We start from the raw sequence: 16,779 nt of genomic DNA on the forward strand, positions 1-16,779 counted from the left end.
TAAAATGGGAAGTAAAGTAAGACAGCTTCAGGCCAGTTCTCCTTATCCCCACCTCCTTACCCTCTTTCCCTCTTCAGAAGTAAGCAGAATATCTCTCCTATTCATTTTAGATAGTTTTACTACAAATATATGAATTCATAAATGACATATAGTATTGCTTTGGTGGTTTTTAAATATTGTACAAATAATCTGGTTTTTATACTCAGCATTATATTTTGTAGATCAAACCAAGTTTATCTCTTTTTAAATTATGTCATGTCCATCCTTACATATCTAATTCACCTTTTTAAATATTTTATAACATTCCATTGTATGAGTGGATTACAATTTTTTATATTCCTCTATTGATGGACATTTTAAGTTTTTTCTACAAACAAGGCTACATTGAATATCCAGATCTTATATGTATTATGTGAGAGTTTTTCTAGAACAGTGATTTTCTAAGGTTTTGCTTATTATATAAATTCTCTTATATAAATTTCTCTAAATTTTTTGAAATAGTATGAGTACATTCACTCATGTTTAAGTTGCTATCTGGAATTTTTTGTAGTTTAAATAGTTTAGGAATATTGTATATTATAGATTTATATATTTTCATCAAAACTTTGTATCTGTAAATTTAGCTTATTTTACTAGTGGAAAGTATCTGCTCTATAACTCAGTTAACAAAACCAGTTAACCAAATAAAACTACTGAATAAAACTTTCTATTAGAAAATTCCAACTTTATTTTTAAACTCAAATAAATGAACTAATATGTATCCATGTGACCTTCAGCTAATTTAAGTTTGTTCCCTAGATAAAATAGTATCATCTCTCCTTTAATATTTCTTATGCAAGCTCTTTCTGCTTTGCCTTCTTTCATTTCTCAGGGCATTGCCCTCTTTTTTTTTTTTTTTTTTTAATTGCATTTTAGGTTTTGGGGTACATGTGAAAAACATGCAAGGTTGTTGCATAGGTGCATACGTGGCAGTATGATTTGCTGCCTCCCTCCCCTTCACCTAAATCTGGCATTTCTCCCCATGCTATCCCTCCCCAACTCCCCACCCCCCCCCGCTATCCCCCATCCCCCCCAACAGACCCCCGTGTATAGTGCTCCCCTCCCTGTGTCCATGTGTTCTCCTTGTTCAACACCCGCCTATGAGTGAGAACATGTGGTGTTTGATTTTGTGTTCTTGTGTCAGTTTGCTGAGAATGATGTTTTCCAGGTTCATCCATGTCCCTACGAAGGATGTGAACTCCTCGTTTTTAATGGCTGCATAATATTCCATGGTGTATATGTGCCACATTTTTCCTGTCCAGTCTATCATCGATGGGCATTTGGACTGGTTCCAGGTCTTTGCTATTGTAAACTGTGCTGCAATGAACATTCGTGTGCATGTGTCCTTATAGTAGAACGATTTATAATCCTTTGGATATATGCCCAGTAATGGGATTGCTGGGTCAAATGGAATTTCTATTTCTAGGTCCTTGAGGAATCGCCACACTGTTTTCCACAGTGGTTGAACTAATTTACACTCCCACCAACAGTGTAAAAGTGTTCCTATTTCTCCACATCCTCTCCAGCATCTGTTGTCTCCAGATTTTTTAATGATCGCCATTCTAACTGGCTTAGATGGTATCTCAATGTAGTTTTGATTTGCATTTCTCTAATGACCAGTGATGATGAGCATTTTTTCATATGTTTGTTGGCCTCATGTATGTCTTCTTTTGTAAAGTATCTGTTCATATCCTTCGCCTATTTTTGAATGGGCTTGTTTGTTTTTTTCTTGTAAATCTTTTTTAGTTCATTGTAAATTCTGGATATCAGCCCTTTGTCAGACGGGTAGGCTGCAAAAATTTTTTCCCATTCTGTTGGTTGCCGATTCACTCTATTGACTGTTTCTTTTGCCATGCAAAAGCTGTGGAGTTTGATTAGGTCCCATTTGTCTATTTTGGCTTTTGTTGCCAATGCTTTTGGTGTTTTGGTCATGAAGTCCTTGCCTACGCCTATGTCCTGAATGGTTTTGCCTAGGTTTCCTTCTAGTGTTTTTATGGTGTTACGTCTTATGTTTAAGTCTTTAATCCATCTGGAGTCAATTTTAGTGTAAGGTGTCAGGAAGGGGTCCAGTTTCTGCTTTCTGCATATGGCTAGCCAGTTTTCCCAACACCACTTATTGAACAGGGAATCCTTTCCCCATTGCTTGTTTTTGTCAGGTTTGTCAAAGATCGGGTGGTTGTAGATATGTTGTGTCGCCTCCGACGCCTTTGTTCTGTTCCATTGGTCTATATCTCTGTTTTGGTACCAGTACCATGCTGTTTTGATTACTGTAGCCTTGTAGTAGAGTTTGATGTCCGGTAGTGTGATGCCTCCCGCTTTGTTCTTTTTGCTTAGAAGTGACTTGGCTATGCGGGCTCTCTTTTGGTTCCATATGAAGTTTAAGGTGGTTTTTTCCAGTTCTGTGAGGAAGGTCATTGGTAGCTTGATGGGGATAGCGTTGAATTTGTAAATTACTTTGGGCAGTATGGCCATTTTCACGATATTAATTCTTCCTAACCATGAACATGGAATGTTTCTCCATCTGTTTGTATCCTCTCTTATTTCATTGAGCAGTGATTTGTAGTTCTCCTTGAAGAGGTCCTTTACGTTCCTTGTTAGTTGTATTCCTAGGCATTTTATTCTCTTTGTAGCAATTGTGAATGGCAGTTCGTTCTTGATTTGGCTCTCTTTAAGTCTGTTATTGGTGTATAGGAATGCTTGTGATTTTTGCACATTGATTTTGTATCCTGAGACTTTGCTGAAGTTGCTTATCAGTTTCAGGAGATTTTGGGCTGAGGTGATAGGGTCTTCTAGATATACAAGCATGTCATCTGCAAATAGAGACAATTTGACTTCCTCCTTTCCTAATCGAATACCCTTTATTTCTTTTTCTTGCCTGATTGCTCTGGCTAGAACTTCCAGTACTATATTGAATAGGAGTGGTGAGAGAGGGCATCCTTGTCTAGTGCCAGATTTCAAAGGGAATGCTTCCAGTTTTTGCCCATTCAGTATGATATTGGCTGTCGGTTTGTCATAAATAGCTTTTATTATTTTGAGATATGTTCCGTCGATACCTAGTTTATTGAGAGTTTTTAGCATAAAGGGCTGTTGAATTTTGTCGAAGGCCTTCTCTGCATCAATTGAGATAATCATGTGGTTTTTGTTTTTGGTTCTGTTTATGTGGTGAATTACATTTATAGACTTGCGTATATTGAACCAGCCTTGTATCCCCGGGATGAATCCTACTTGATCATGGTGGATAAGCTTTTTGATGTGTTGTTGTAATCGGCTTGCCAGTATTTTATTGAAGATTTTTGCATCTATGTTCATCATATTGGCCTGTAGTTTTCTTTTCTTGTTGAGTCTCTGCCGGGTTTTGTATTAGGATGATGTTGGTCTCATAAAATGATTTGGGAAGGATTCCCTCTTTTTGGATTATTTGGAATAGTTTCAGTAGGAATGGTACCAGTTCCTCTTTGTATGTCTGGTAGAATTCGGCTGTGAAACCATCTGGGCCTGGGCTTTTTTTGGGTGGTAGGCTCTTAATTGCTGCCTCGACTTCAGACCTTGTTATTGGTCTATTCAGGGTTTCGACTTCTTCCTGGTTTACGCATGGGAGGAGGCTACTGTCCAGGAATTTATCCATTTCTTCCAGGTTTTCTAATTTATGTGCATAGAGTTGTTTGTAATAATCTCTGATGATGGTTTGAATTTCTGTGGCATCTGTGGTGATATCCCCTTTATCATTTTTTATTGCATCTATTTGGTTATTCTCTCTTTTCTTTTTTATTAGTCTGGCTAGTGGTCTGTCTATTTTGTTGATCTTTTCAAAAAACCAGCTCCTGGATTTATTGATTTTTTGAAGGGTTTTTCGTGTCTCTATCTCCTTCAATTCTGCTTTGATCTTAGTTATTTCTTGTCTTCTGCTAGGTTTTGATTTTTTTTGATCTTGCTCCTCTAGCTCTTTCAATTTTGATGATAGGGTGTCAATTTTAGTTCTCTCCTTTCTTCTCGTGTGGGCACTTATTGCTATATATTTTCCTCTAGAGACTGCTTTAAATGTGTCCCAGAGATTCTGGTATGTGGTGTCTTCGTTCTCGTTGGTTTCAAAGAACATCTTTATTTCTGCCTTCATTTCATTGTTTATCCAGTCAACATGCAGGAGAAAGTTGTTCAATTTCCATGAGGCTGTGCAGTTCTGGGTTGGTTTCTGAATTCTGAGTTCTAACTTGATTGCACTGTGGTCTGAGAGACTGTTTGTTATGGTTTCCGTTCTTTTGCATTTGCTGAGGAGTGATTTACTTCCAATTATGTGGTCAATTTTAGAGTAGGTGTGATGTGGTGCTGAGAAGAATGTATATTCTGTGGATTTGGGCTGGAGAGTTCTGTAAATGTCTATTAGGTTTGCTTGTTCCAGGTCTGAGTTCAAGTCCTGGATATCCTTATTAATCTTCTGTCTCGTTGATCTGTCTAATATTGACAATGGTGTGTTGAAGTCTCCCACTATTAATGTGTGGGAGTCTAAGTCTCTTTTCAAGTCTTTAAGAACTTGCCTTATGTATCTGGGTGCTCCTGTATTAGGTGCATATATATTTAGAATCGTTAGCTCTTCTTGTTGCATTGATCCTTTTACCCTTATGTAATGTCCTTCTTTGTCTCTTTTGATCTTTGTTGCTTTAAAGTCTATTTTATCAGAGATGAGAATTGCAACTCCTGCTTTTTTTTGCTCTCCGTTTGCTTGGTAAATCTTCCTCCATCCCTTTATTTTGAGCCTTTGTGTATCCTTGCATGTGAGGTGGGTTTCCTGGATACAGCACACTGATGGGTTTTGGCTTTTTATCCAATTTGCCAGTCTGTGTCTTTTGATTGGGGCATTTAGTCCATTTACATTTAGGGTTAATATTGTTATGTGTGAGTTTGGTCCTGTCATTTTGATGCTAGCTGGCTGTTTTGCCCATTGGTTGATGCAGATTCTTCATTGTGTTGCTGCTCTTTACCATTTCGTGCGTTTTTGGAGTGGCTGGTGCTGGTTGTTTTTTTCTATGTGTAGTGTCTCCTTCAGGAGCTCTTGTAAAGCTGGTCTGGTGGTGATGAAATCTGTGAGTACTTGCTTGTTCACAAAGGATTTTATTTTTCCTTCATTTATGAAGCTTAGTTTGGCTGGATATGAAATTCTGGGTTGAAAGTTCTTTTCTTTAAGGATGTTGAATATCGGCCCCCACTCTCTTCTGGCCTGTAGGGTTTCTGCTGAGAGATCTGCTGTGAGTCTGATGGGTTTCCCTTTGTGGGTAACCCAACCTTTCTCTCTGGCTGCCCTTAGTATTTTCTCCTTCATTTCAACCCTGGCGAATCTGATGATTATGTGCCTTGGGGTTGCTCTTCTAGAGGAATATCTTTGTGGTGTTCTCTGTATTTCCTGGACTTGAATATTGGCCTGCCTTGCTAGGTTGGGGAAGTTTTCCTGGATAATATCCTGAAGAGTATTTTCCAGCTTGGATGCATTCTCTTCGTCACATTCAGGTACACCTATCAAACATAGATTAGGTCTTTTCACGTAGTCCCATATTTCTTGTTGACTCTGTTCATTCCTTTTTACCTTGTTTTCTCTAATCTTCCCTTCTCGTTTTATTTCATTGAGTTGATCTTCGACTTCTGATATCCTTTCTTCTGCTTGGTCAATTCGGCTGTTGAAACTTGTGCATGCTTCGCGAAGTTCTCGTGTTGTGTTTTTCAGCTCCATCAATTCACTCATATTCCTCTCTAAGTTGTCCATTCTCGTTAGCATTTCATCAAGTCTTTTTTCAAGGTTCTTAGTTTCTTTGCATTGGGTTAGAACATGTTCTTTTAGCTCACAGAAGTTTCTTATTATCCATTTTCTGAAAGCTGATTCTGTCATTTACCCGTCCAGTCTTGTTCCCGTGCTGGTGAGGAGTTATGCTGCCTTGTAGGGGGAGAGGTGTTCTGGTTTTGGTTGTTTTCATCCTTTTTGCGCTGGTTTCTTCCCATCTTTGTGGATTTATCCGCCTATTGACTTTGTAGTTGCTGTCTTTCTGATTTTGGTAATTTTAAGTCTGCAGCAGCTGAACTCTTAAACCCCCTTTTCTTCTCCCCAGGTGTTCTGGCCGAGGGGGTTAGCGCTTTATGCTTTTCAGCTATGTTGCTACCATTTTCCCTGCCCATAAGGTGGCAGTCTAGTCACACTCAGCCTGCAGAGGCTTCGCTGAGCTGTTTTGGGCTCCGCCCAGCTTCCGTGTGAGCTTCCCTGCAGTCCTGTGGGTGTAGTTAGAACTGCTTCCGCTATGCTGGCCCGCCCCTGTAGTGACGGAGTCTCTGTAGTGGCGGGTTGTCTTGGTTACGGAAAATTGCCTCGGGAACTGCAGGGTGTTTCCCGATGGAGGACGCCCCTCCCCCACAGAGCTGGACCGTCCCGGGTTCAGCCGTGTTTCCAGAGGGGCCCTCTTTGCCCGGTAATCTCTTGGCTTGCCTCCTTGCCACAGCTCCCCTTGCTGGCCCAGAGGGGACACAGTCTCGTTCACTTTGCTCAAGGAGCCGCTGCTCCCTGCCCCCGGTGCAGGCCGAGCGGCTGCTCTGGTCCAACCAGCAGCGCTGGGAACCCGTGGAGCTTCTCCGCCTGTGAATCTCCTGGTCTGTGGGCAGTTAAAATCCGCTGCCCTGTGTGCCGCTGCATCAGCCGAAGCAGCGGCTCTGAGATTCGTGGCGCTCCCTTGCCCGGGGTCTCCTGGCTTGGCTCCCTGCTTCAGCTCCCCTTGCTGGCTCAGAGGGAACTCTGTCTCTTTTGCTCTGCATAAGAAGCCACTGCCCCCCGCCCCAGGGCGTAGGCTGAGCAGCCACGCCACTCAAACCAGTGGTGCTGGCGACCCATGGGGCTTGTCCTCCTGTGAATCTCCTGGTCTGTGGGCAGTAAAAATTCGTCTGGAAATGCGGCGTCCACTCACCCTCTGCGCCTTCTCTCGGAGCTGCAATCCCGACTTCCTCCTAAGCGGCCATCTTGGATCCTCAGCATTGTCCTCTTGAGTTGTGTGTCTGTTTGATGCCCTGTTTTTTGTTTTTTTTTTTTTTTTTTTTGGAGGAGATAAACCAATTTTTTTGTCTATTATGTTATACAAAAATCTACAAATAATAGATTTGTATAGAAAAAAATGGTAATAAATGAGAGCGTAAAACATCATATATAATTTAAATTTGGTATTTTTTTCCCATGATATTAGGATGATAATCATTTCAAAGCATGTGTCTAGCTTCAGACTTGATTTGTTCAATGACCAAAGCCTGCCGTAAAACTATGGCTTTCAGTGTCTGTCTGCTCTACTTGCTCTTGACAAAACTTTTGAGGTCTTCAAGAAAAGTAATGTACTCCTGGTGCTCCAGGGCTGTGCTGAGCTCCACCAACTCATCTGCAAAAGTGTTGTCCACCCCTTGGTCCGCAAGGAAATCCATTAGGTGGTCATATAAGGCCCAGTCCAGGGAATCTGTGTTTAGTGTATAATTAGTATCCTTCCATTCAGAGTCGCCAGTGGACTGAAAGCTAACTTCCCTGATAGAGAAGATGTCACTCTCAGCCTCATCCTCTTGTCCAACCTCATCTTCTGGATAATGACAGTCCAGCACAAGGGCCTTCTTGCCATCATTCTTTATAACTTCAACCACAAAATTGGGAGTTGACGTCAATTCAGGCTCCTGTTCTTCAACCTTCTGCCCTTGTGAGGGTTCCTCTTCACCATCAAATGTTGATGGGATGCTGTTGTTAATGTTGAAAGTGACAGTGATTGTTTCCCCGGCAACTTTCCGCACTAATTTAGCTTCTGTCCCATTCAGTTCCAGCTCCCAACCTCCAGACATCTTAGGGAGGGTTTTATGCTTCTGGATTTTTCTTTCCTCCTTAATTTCATCACTCAGGAAATCAACAAAAGCTTTGTCTCCTTCGGTGTGCAGCGCTCCGCAGCCACAGCCGCAGGCGCAGGGCCCGCGAGGCCGCAGGAGGCCCGGCCGCTGCTCGGAACCTGCGCGCACGCTGAGCAGCCCGAAGGGCTGGGTGCACAGCCGGGGCGCCGGCTGCAGGAGCTGCCAGAATGGCGAAGCAGGCGAGGCGGTAGCCGCGGTGCGGAGGCTGGCAACGGAGGAGCCCAGCACACGGGGCACGCAGCGTAGCAGAGGCAGCATCGCGGAGAGGACTGCAAACACGTGCAGATGCAAAGGCGCCCTGTTGTTATTATTTAATAACATTATAGCAAGATTCAGAAGAAGTGAGAAATATGCCTTTCTTTAGAGAAGCAAAAGAGTGATGGTGAAGGTGGAGTTTTTAAAAGAAGAATCCATGTTACACAGACGCAGTCATGGGTGGATCACATCAGAAAGGAGTATATATGAAGTTTAGAATCTGAAAATTGGTACTCTTAAAGTTATTCATGTCCACGTATTACTGGAAAATTTTTGTATTTCCCTAATGTACCTTGGTCTAGGCAAGGATATATACATAGAATTTCACATTCATCAAGTATGCACATCTTTGACTAGATGTTGCCAAAGAGCTTTTGAAAGCTATTTGAAATCCTAGCCAACAGTTTATGACAGCCCTAATTTTTCCATAAGCTGCCAACCCTTAAAATTACCAGATTTTTACATGTATACCAATATTATTTTATGCAGTGGTATTTTGTTTTATTTTTATTTTTTTTTTTATTTTTTGTCTAACTTCTAGTAATATTGAATATATTTTTGTATATTTATGGTCATTCCACTTTCTTCTGTGAGCTGCCTGTTCATATCCATTGTCCATTTTTCTATTGGGGTGATTTATTTTTAATCTTGAGTTTATTACATGAATTTTGTGGGTTGTCAATATCTTCTTCCAGTTTATGGCTTGTCCATTAACTCTTTTTTATTTTTTTCTCATAAAAAAATTATTGTTTTTTTGCTCTTTGTTACAAGACTTTTTTCCTCTTTTTTGTTTTTATTTTTTACTACAGGAATATAGTTATTCTATTTTTTATTTTTAATTCCATATTATTGCCACTTTTCACTGCCAGATCTTAAATCTTGAATTTATGTATTAACTAATCCATCTGTTTCTTACTATTTTGAAATTAATCCTCTGCCAAATACTAAGTTTCCATGTGTATGGGTCTTTTTTCTGCTCTCTATTTTGTTCCATTGGTATATTTGTTTGCCTTGTTCAATTCTAATTATTTTGACTTTATAATGAGTCTTGAAATCTTAAAGGACTTTGTTCTTCTTCAGGATTCTCTCTTCTATCCTATGTCTTTGTTTTTATAAGTATACATTTTATAATTCAGCTTGTTTAGTTCTGTGAAAAGCCCTTTTTGTTATTAGAATTACATTAAATAGTGTGGGTAACTTGGCACATTTCAGTATTTTAAATATTGACTCTTTATATCCCTGAACATGATACATCTCTCCATTTATTTGTCTTATTTTACTTCTATCCATAAAAAAGTTTTCTTTCTCCATAAAAAAGCTTGACACATCTTTTGTTGAATTTATTCTTAGTGCACTATAGTTTTGTTGCTTTCATGAAAGCTGTTATTTAAATCATGTTTTCTAATAGATTATAGCTGATGTATAGCAATGCTCTTGATTTTTCAATATTGATATTGTATCAGCAACCCTACCAAACTCTCATTTACACAATTATTTATGATTTGGTATACTTCTAATTCTTTCTCTTCTTTTTTTCCTGGAGTTTTTGCACTGATGGTGTCTCTGCTACAGTATTGATAGAGTGAAAACATCATGACCTTGTTCTTGAAAAAGGAAGCAAGTTCAGTGATTCACCATTAAGCTTTACATGTGTGCATATACATATACATACATATGATAAATTTATAAGTGGAAAACCTATGTATATACACATATAAATACATACGTATGCATATAAATATATATATGTATACACACACAAACATAGAGAGAGAGAGACACACACACACACGCATACTTTGTAGGTTTTGGAAGATACTCTTAACCAGAATTTCTCAATCTTAGCACTGTTGACATTTTGAGCCAGATGATTTCTTGGTTGAGGAACTGTCCTGTGCACTGTAGGATGTTTAGAAGTGTCCCTGGGATCCTCATAGTTATGACAATCAAAAATGTCTCCCAACATTGCCAGATGTTCCCTAGAGGACAAAATCATTCATGGTTGAGAGTTACTGCCCTAAATAAATTAAGGAAGCTACTTTCTACTATTCATTAAGAGTTTTTAATCATAAAAAGGTCTGGAATTTTAACAAATACATTTTCTGTCTCTGCTGAAATTATAGTTTTTCTCCTTTAATCTATTAATACAGCAAATTACATTATTATTTTCTAATGTTAATCTGTGATACAGTTTTATTAGCATACCATAGTGTGTGAATTGTAAAAAACATACTTTTCTTCAGTTTTCAGGGTCTGAACCTTAAAACAATACAAGTTAGATTCCACATTAGAGACTGAATTTTAATTGCTGTATTAGAGCCAGTTTTACTATCTTGCAATACAACTTGCCTATTTTATTAATAATCTGGTTTTAAGTAATCTGTTTTGGGGCTTAAAAGAGTAAGCCCAAAAAGTGAAAGATCACTTTGAATAATCAAGTGTTACTTGTACTTTTTTCAGACGTAGATTTTTCACTTATTAGTTTATCAACCTATTAACTAATTTAAATGTCAAATTACTAAAATAAAAATAAAATATCTTTGCTTTAATTATATGTATAGCAAAGGAATAGAACATTGATTATTTGTAACTAGTGGAAAAATTAGTTACGACTATTCATTCAGTTCTAAATGATATTATAAACATTAACTGTTTACTGCTGGTCCCCACAATGGAAACAGGCAGTGTCAGCCTAAGTGTGGCTGTCATTTTCCTCTAAGTATCGTCTTAGAACTATATTTTCATAATCTTTGGAGGAAAAAGTTGGAAAAGCAACTTTTCTGGTGGTTGTTTTAGCATTACTATGGAACTTAAACCACATGGAAGTAAGGATACTATGATGATTTTAACAAAGAGACTTAGTAGAGTTGGTAATAATATCAATAAGAGGTAGAAAAATAACATTTCTAATCGTAAACCAGAAGTTGACTGGGTTTAGGTAATAATTTGAGATAAATTTTATTGTGAGCTATTTTAAAGGCTTCTGCCTAATTTTTCTATTTTTCCATCCTTTTATAGTCACGTTCTATATCTAGCTCCCCTGTGATGGTAGCTCAGCCCATTTATCAGCAACCTGCATATCACTACCAGGTAAACACAAATTACAATTAAAATTCTCTCTGAAACTTTCAGTCCTTTCTTAGGTAACTTCCATTTATTTCTCATGCAACCATTCTACTAATTACAAAGAGATAGCTCATTAGAGAAATGCAAATCAAAACCACCATGAGATACCATCTCACACCAGTCAGAATGGCTACTATTAAACAGTCAAGAAATAACAGATGCTGGTGAGGTTACAGAGAACAGGAACACTTATACACTGTTAGTTGGAATGTAAATTAGCTCAACCATTGTGGAGGGCAGTATGGAAATTCCTCAAAGAACTAAAAGCAGAACTACCACTCGACCCGTTACTGGGTATATACCCAAAGGAATATAAATCATTCTACCATAAAGACACATGCATGCAAATGTTCATTGCAGCACTATCCACAATAGCAAAGACATGGAATCAACCTAAATACCCATCAATGACAGATGAATAAAGAAAATGTGGTACATATACACCAAGGAATACTATGCAGCCATAAAAAAGAATGAGATCATATCTTTTGCAGGGACATGGATGGAGCTGGAGGCTACCCTTAGCAAACTAACAGAGGAACAGAAAAACAAATACCACATGTTCTCACTTGTAAGTGTGAGCTAAGTGATGAGAACTCATGAATGCAAAGAAAGGAATAGTAGACACTGGGGTCTACTTGAGGGTGGAGGGTGGGAAGAGGGAGAAGAGCAGAAAAGATAACTATTGGGTACTAGGCTTACTACCTGAGTTATGAAATAATTTGTGCAACAAACCCCTGTGACACGAGTTTACCTATGTATCAAATCTTCACACGTATCCCTGAACCTAAAATAAAAGTTTTTAAAATAAATAAAATAAAATAAATGATTAGTTAGAAAACAAAAAATGAAGAAGAGGTAGTTAATCCTTGGTGGTGGTTTTTCTTTTTTAAAATTTTTCGTTGACAAATGATAAGTAATCTATTCATGTAGTACATGGTGATGTTTTGATACATATAATATGGTGATCAAATGAGGGTAATTAGCATATCCATCATCTCAAACATTTATCATTTCTTTGTGTTGGGAACATTCAGTAGCCTCCTTCTAGCTGTTTGAAACTATGTATTATTGTTAACTATAATCATCCTATAGTGGTATAGAACACTAGAACTTATTCCTCCTATCTAGCTGTAATTTGGGGACTTTTTTGTGGGGGTTTTCTTTGTGTGTGTGTGTTTTTTTTTTATTTTTATTTCCATAGGTTTGTGGGGATTTGGTTCCTTAGTGGTGATTTTTGAGATTTTGGTGCACCCATCACCCTTGCAGTATACACGAACACAATTTGTAGTCTTTCATCCCTCACCCCCTTCCCACCCCTTCCCTCTAAGTCCCCAGAGTCCATTGTATCATTCTGATGCCTTTGTATTCTCATAGCTTAGCTCCCACTTATAAGTGAGAATATGGAATGTTTGGTTTTACATTCCTGAGGTAGCTGTAATTTTGTATCCTTTCACAAACCTCTCCCTATTTTTCCTTTCCCTCTATCCTTCTCAGCCCCTAGTATTCTTTTTACTTCTATGAGATCAACTTAGTTTTTTTTCATAGCACACAGCACTCTTTATTGTGATGCTCAGTGGAAAACATCTGTAAATCAGCTTACTGCAGTGATGACAGTTGCAATGCATGCTAAGGCACTTCTATTACATAAAAAAGGGATTAGGGTGGGAGTTACATTCATTTCTTTGTGACAGCAATGGGACCTGAATTCAGAGCTTTGCAGGCATATGCAGCTTTTACATCACTTCATTATTTGAGAGTTTGTTTCCTTTAACAACAACAACAACAAAAATGTCTTCTTGCCATACGTAAGTCTTAATGCAGCATATGCAAAACCAGGAATACAAGTAAGTTTGGCAACCAGTGTAGACCAGCAGAGGACAAGCTACTCTCTTCTAAACATGGCTCAAACAGCAGTGAAAAAGACTTGGAAACTTATCCTTTATTACAAGAAAGGGGGGAAAAAAGAAACCTTTTCTTTTTGGAGATATCTGTGCAGGTGGCATATTTTTGAGACCAGTGTTTTTTAGCTTCCACATATGAGTGAGAACATGTGGTGTTTAACTTTCTGTTCCTGGCTTATTTCACTTAACATAATGACCTTCAGTTCCATCCATGTTGCCATGAGTGATAGGATTTTATTCTTTTTCATAACCAAATAGTATTCCATCACATATATATATTATATATATATATACACCACATTTTCTTTATTCGTCTGTTGTTGGACACCTATGTTGATTCCATATCTTGGTTACTGTGAATAATGCTGTAATAAAGATGGGGATGCTGATGTATCTCTGATACAATGATTTCCTTTTTTCCAAATACATTCCCAGTAGTGGGGATTACCAGATCATATGCTAGTTCTATTTGAGGTTTTTTTAGGGACCTCCATACTGTTCTCCACAGTGGTTGTACTAATTTGCATTCCCACTAACAGGGTAAAAGAGTTCCCTTTTCTCTACATCCTCACCAGCATTTATTATTTTTGTCTTTTTGACAATAACCATCCTAACTGAGATGAGAAAATACCTCTTTGTGGTTTTGATTTAGTTTCCTGATAATTAGTGATGTTGAGCATTTTTTCATATATTTGTTAACCATTTCTTTTCTTTTACAAAATGTCTGTTCAGATCATTTGCCCATTTTTAATCAGTTTATTTTTTGTTTGTTTGTTTTGCTGTTGAGATGTCTCAGTTCCTTGTATATTTTGGATATTAATTCTGTATCAGATAAGTAGTTTACAGATGTTTTCTCCCATTCAACATGATGCCTCTTCACTCTGTTGATTGTTTTCTTCACCGTGCAGGAACTTTTTAGTTTAATATAATCAAACTAATGGAATGAATTAGGGAGAATTCCCTCTGCTTCAATTTTTTGTAATGGTTTGTGAAGACCTGGTATTCTTATCTAAAGGTTTGGTGGAATTCAGCCATGTAGTTCTGCACTTTCCTTTGTTGGAAGACATCGTAATTACTGATTCAATTTTGTTACTTGTTATTTGTTTCTTAAGGTTTTCAATTTCTTCTTGGTTCAGTCTTGGTAGATTGTGTATGTTCAGAAATTTATCTGTTTCTTCTAGGTTTTCTAATTTATTAGCATGTAGTTGTTCATAGTAGTCTCTAATGATCCTTTGTATTTCTGTGGTATCCATTGTGATGTCTTTTTCATTGCTGATTTTATTTATCTAAGTCTTCTTTCGTTTTTCTAAGGCTAGCTAATCGTTTGTCAGTTTTGTTTTTCTTTTTAAAAATCAACCTTTTGTTTTATTAATATTTTGTATTGTTTTGTAGCCTCAACGTTGTTTATTTCTGCTCTGATTGTTAATATTTCTTTTCTTCTACTAATTTTGGGTTTAGCTTGTTTTTGCTTTTCTAGTTCCTAGAGGTACATTGTAAGGGTGTTTGTTTGAAATATTTAGTTTTTTTTATGTAAGCATTCATTGCTATAAATTTGCCTCTTAATACTGCTATTGTTGTGTCCCACAGGTTTTGGTATGTTGTGTTTCTATTTTCATTCTTAATTTCTTCCTTCACCCACTGGTCATTCAGGAGTATGTTGCTTAATTTCCATAGCTTCGTATAGTTTTTCTTGCTATTGATGTCTTGTTTTATTTCATTTTGGTCAGTTAAGGTACTTGATATGATTTCAGGTTTTTAATTTCTTGAGATTTGTTTTGTTTCCTAAAATATTGTCATTCTGGAGAATGTTTCATGTACTGATGATATTTTGCAGCTGTTCAGTTAAATGTTCTCTAAATGGCTGTTAGGTCTGTTTGGCCTATGGTGCCATTTAAATCCAAGTTTCTTTGTTTATTTTCTGTTTGTTTGTTTGTTTTGAGATGGAGTCTCACTCTGTCACCCCGGCTGGAGTGCAATGGCGCGATATAGGCTCACTGCAACCTCCACCTCCTGAGTTCAAGCGATTCTCCTGCCTCAGCCTCCTGAGTAGCTAGGATTACAGGCGCACACCACCAGGCCTGGCTAATTTTTGTATTTTTAGTAGAGATGGGGTTTCACCATGTAGGTCAGGCCGGCTAATCTGAAACTCCTGAGCTTGTGATCTACCCACCTCAGCCTCAGCCTCCCAAAGTGCTGGGATTACAGGCATGAGCCACAGTGTCCGACCTGTTTATTTTCTTTCTATATGATCTATACAATGCTGAGAGTGGGATATTGAAGTCCCCAACTACTATTTTATTGGGGTCTCTCCCTCTCTCTTTAGGTCAAATAAGACTTGCATTATATTATCTGGGTGCTTTGGTGTTGGGTACATATATATTTACAATTGTTATATTTTCTTGCTAAATTGATCCCTTTATTAAATGTTCTTCTTCGTCTCTTTTTAAAACTTTTCACTTGAAGTCGGTTTTGTTTGATATAAGTATGGCTACTCCTGCCTGCTTTGGTTTTCATTTGCATGGAACATGTTTTTCCATCCCTTCACTTTCAGTCTATGTGTGTCTTTACAGTTAAGGTGAGTTTATTTTAGGTAGCATATAATTGGGTCTCTCTTTTTTATCTATTCAGCCAGTGTCTATCTTTTAAATGGAGAATTTAACCCATTTACATTCAGGGTTATTATTGATAGGTGAGGACTTACTCCTGTCATTTTTTTTTTATTGTTTTCTGTTTTGGGTTGTTTTTTTTTTTTTTTTTTTTTTGTATATCTTTTTTTCCTTATTCTCTCTCTTATTGGTGATTTTTGGCAGCTGGGTTCTCTGCAATAATAAGATTTGATTCTTTTCTCTTTGTCCTCGTGTAATGGCTCTCCCAGTGAATTTTATAGTTTTGCATGTTTCATGATGGTGCTTATCATCTTTTCACTTCCTGATGTAAGACTCCCTTGAGTATTTTCTTGTAAGGCCAATCTAGTGGTGATAAATTCTCTTCAGTTTTTGCTTGTCTATGAAAGAGCTGGGTTTTTCAGAGGCAGTGTATAGTGGCATGCTCATAGCTCACTGCAGCATCAAACTTTTGAGCTCAAGAAATCTCTCCCACCTTAGCCTGCCACGTAGCTGAGACTACAGGCATGTGCCATGCCTGGCTAATTTTTTTCTAAGAGATAGGGTCTTGCTATGTTGCCCAGGCTGGTCTCAAATTCCTGGGCTCAAGCATCTTCCTGCCTCAGTCTTCCAAAGCACTGGGACTACAGGTGTGAGCCACCACACCTGGACTTGTGAAAGACTTTATTTCTCCTTCATTTCTGAAGGATAGCTTTACTGAGTACAATATTCTTGGCTGGGAGGTTTCTACCTTGGGTTTTTTGAATATGTCATCCCATTCTCCCCTGGCCTGTAAGATTTCTGCTAAGAAATCTGCTGTTAGTATAACAGGGATTTCTTTAATTGTGACTTGACACTTTTTCTTGCTGCTTTTAAATTCTTCTTTTTAAAATGAAAAAAACAAATGTGTTATTATTTCATTAAAACACGTTTGATGAAATAAGGGCAGC

The 16,779-nt window shown here is 38.0% G+C and overlaps 2 protein-coding genes across 2 annotated transcripts in view; one reads left to right on the forward strand and one right to left on the reverse strand.

Annotated features, from left to right (window-relative positions):
- BOLL (boule homolog, RNA binding protein) overlaps nt 1-16,779 on the forward strand; it is an 86,362-nt gene that overhangs the window by 15,101 nt on the left and 54,482 nt on the right. Inside the window, exon 7 of the mRNA XM_064372760.1 lies at nt 11,215-11,286. Coding sequence (XP_064228830.1) covers nt 11,215-11,286 — 72 coding nt within the window. The remainder of the gene's footprint in view (nt 1-11,214; nt 11,287-16,779) is intronic.
- Nucleotides 7,156-8,199, reverse strand: LOC110568248 (complement component 1 Q subcomponent-binding protein, mitochondrial-like). The gene has a single exon (XM_064372832.1). The coding sequence runs from the start codon at nt 8,197-8,199 to the stop codon at nt 7,345-7,347; it is 855 nt and encodes a 284-aa protein (XP_064228902.1). The 3' UTR covers nt 7,156-7,344.

The sequence above is a fragment of the Aotus nancymaae genome, unplaced genomic scaffold, assembly GCF_030222135.1.
Source record: "Aotus nancymaae isolate 86718 unplaced genomic scaffold, 86718_ANA_hifiasm-v0.15.2.pri h1tg000008l, whole genome shotgun sequence".
Taxonomy (NCBI): Eukaryota; Metazoa; Chordata; class Mammalia; order Primates; family Aotidae; genus Aotus; species Aotus nancymaae.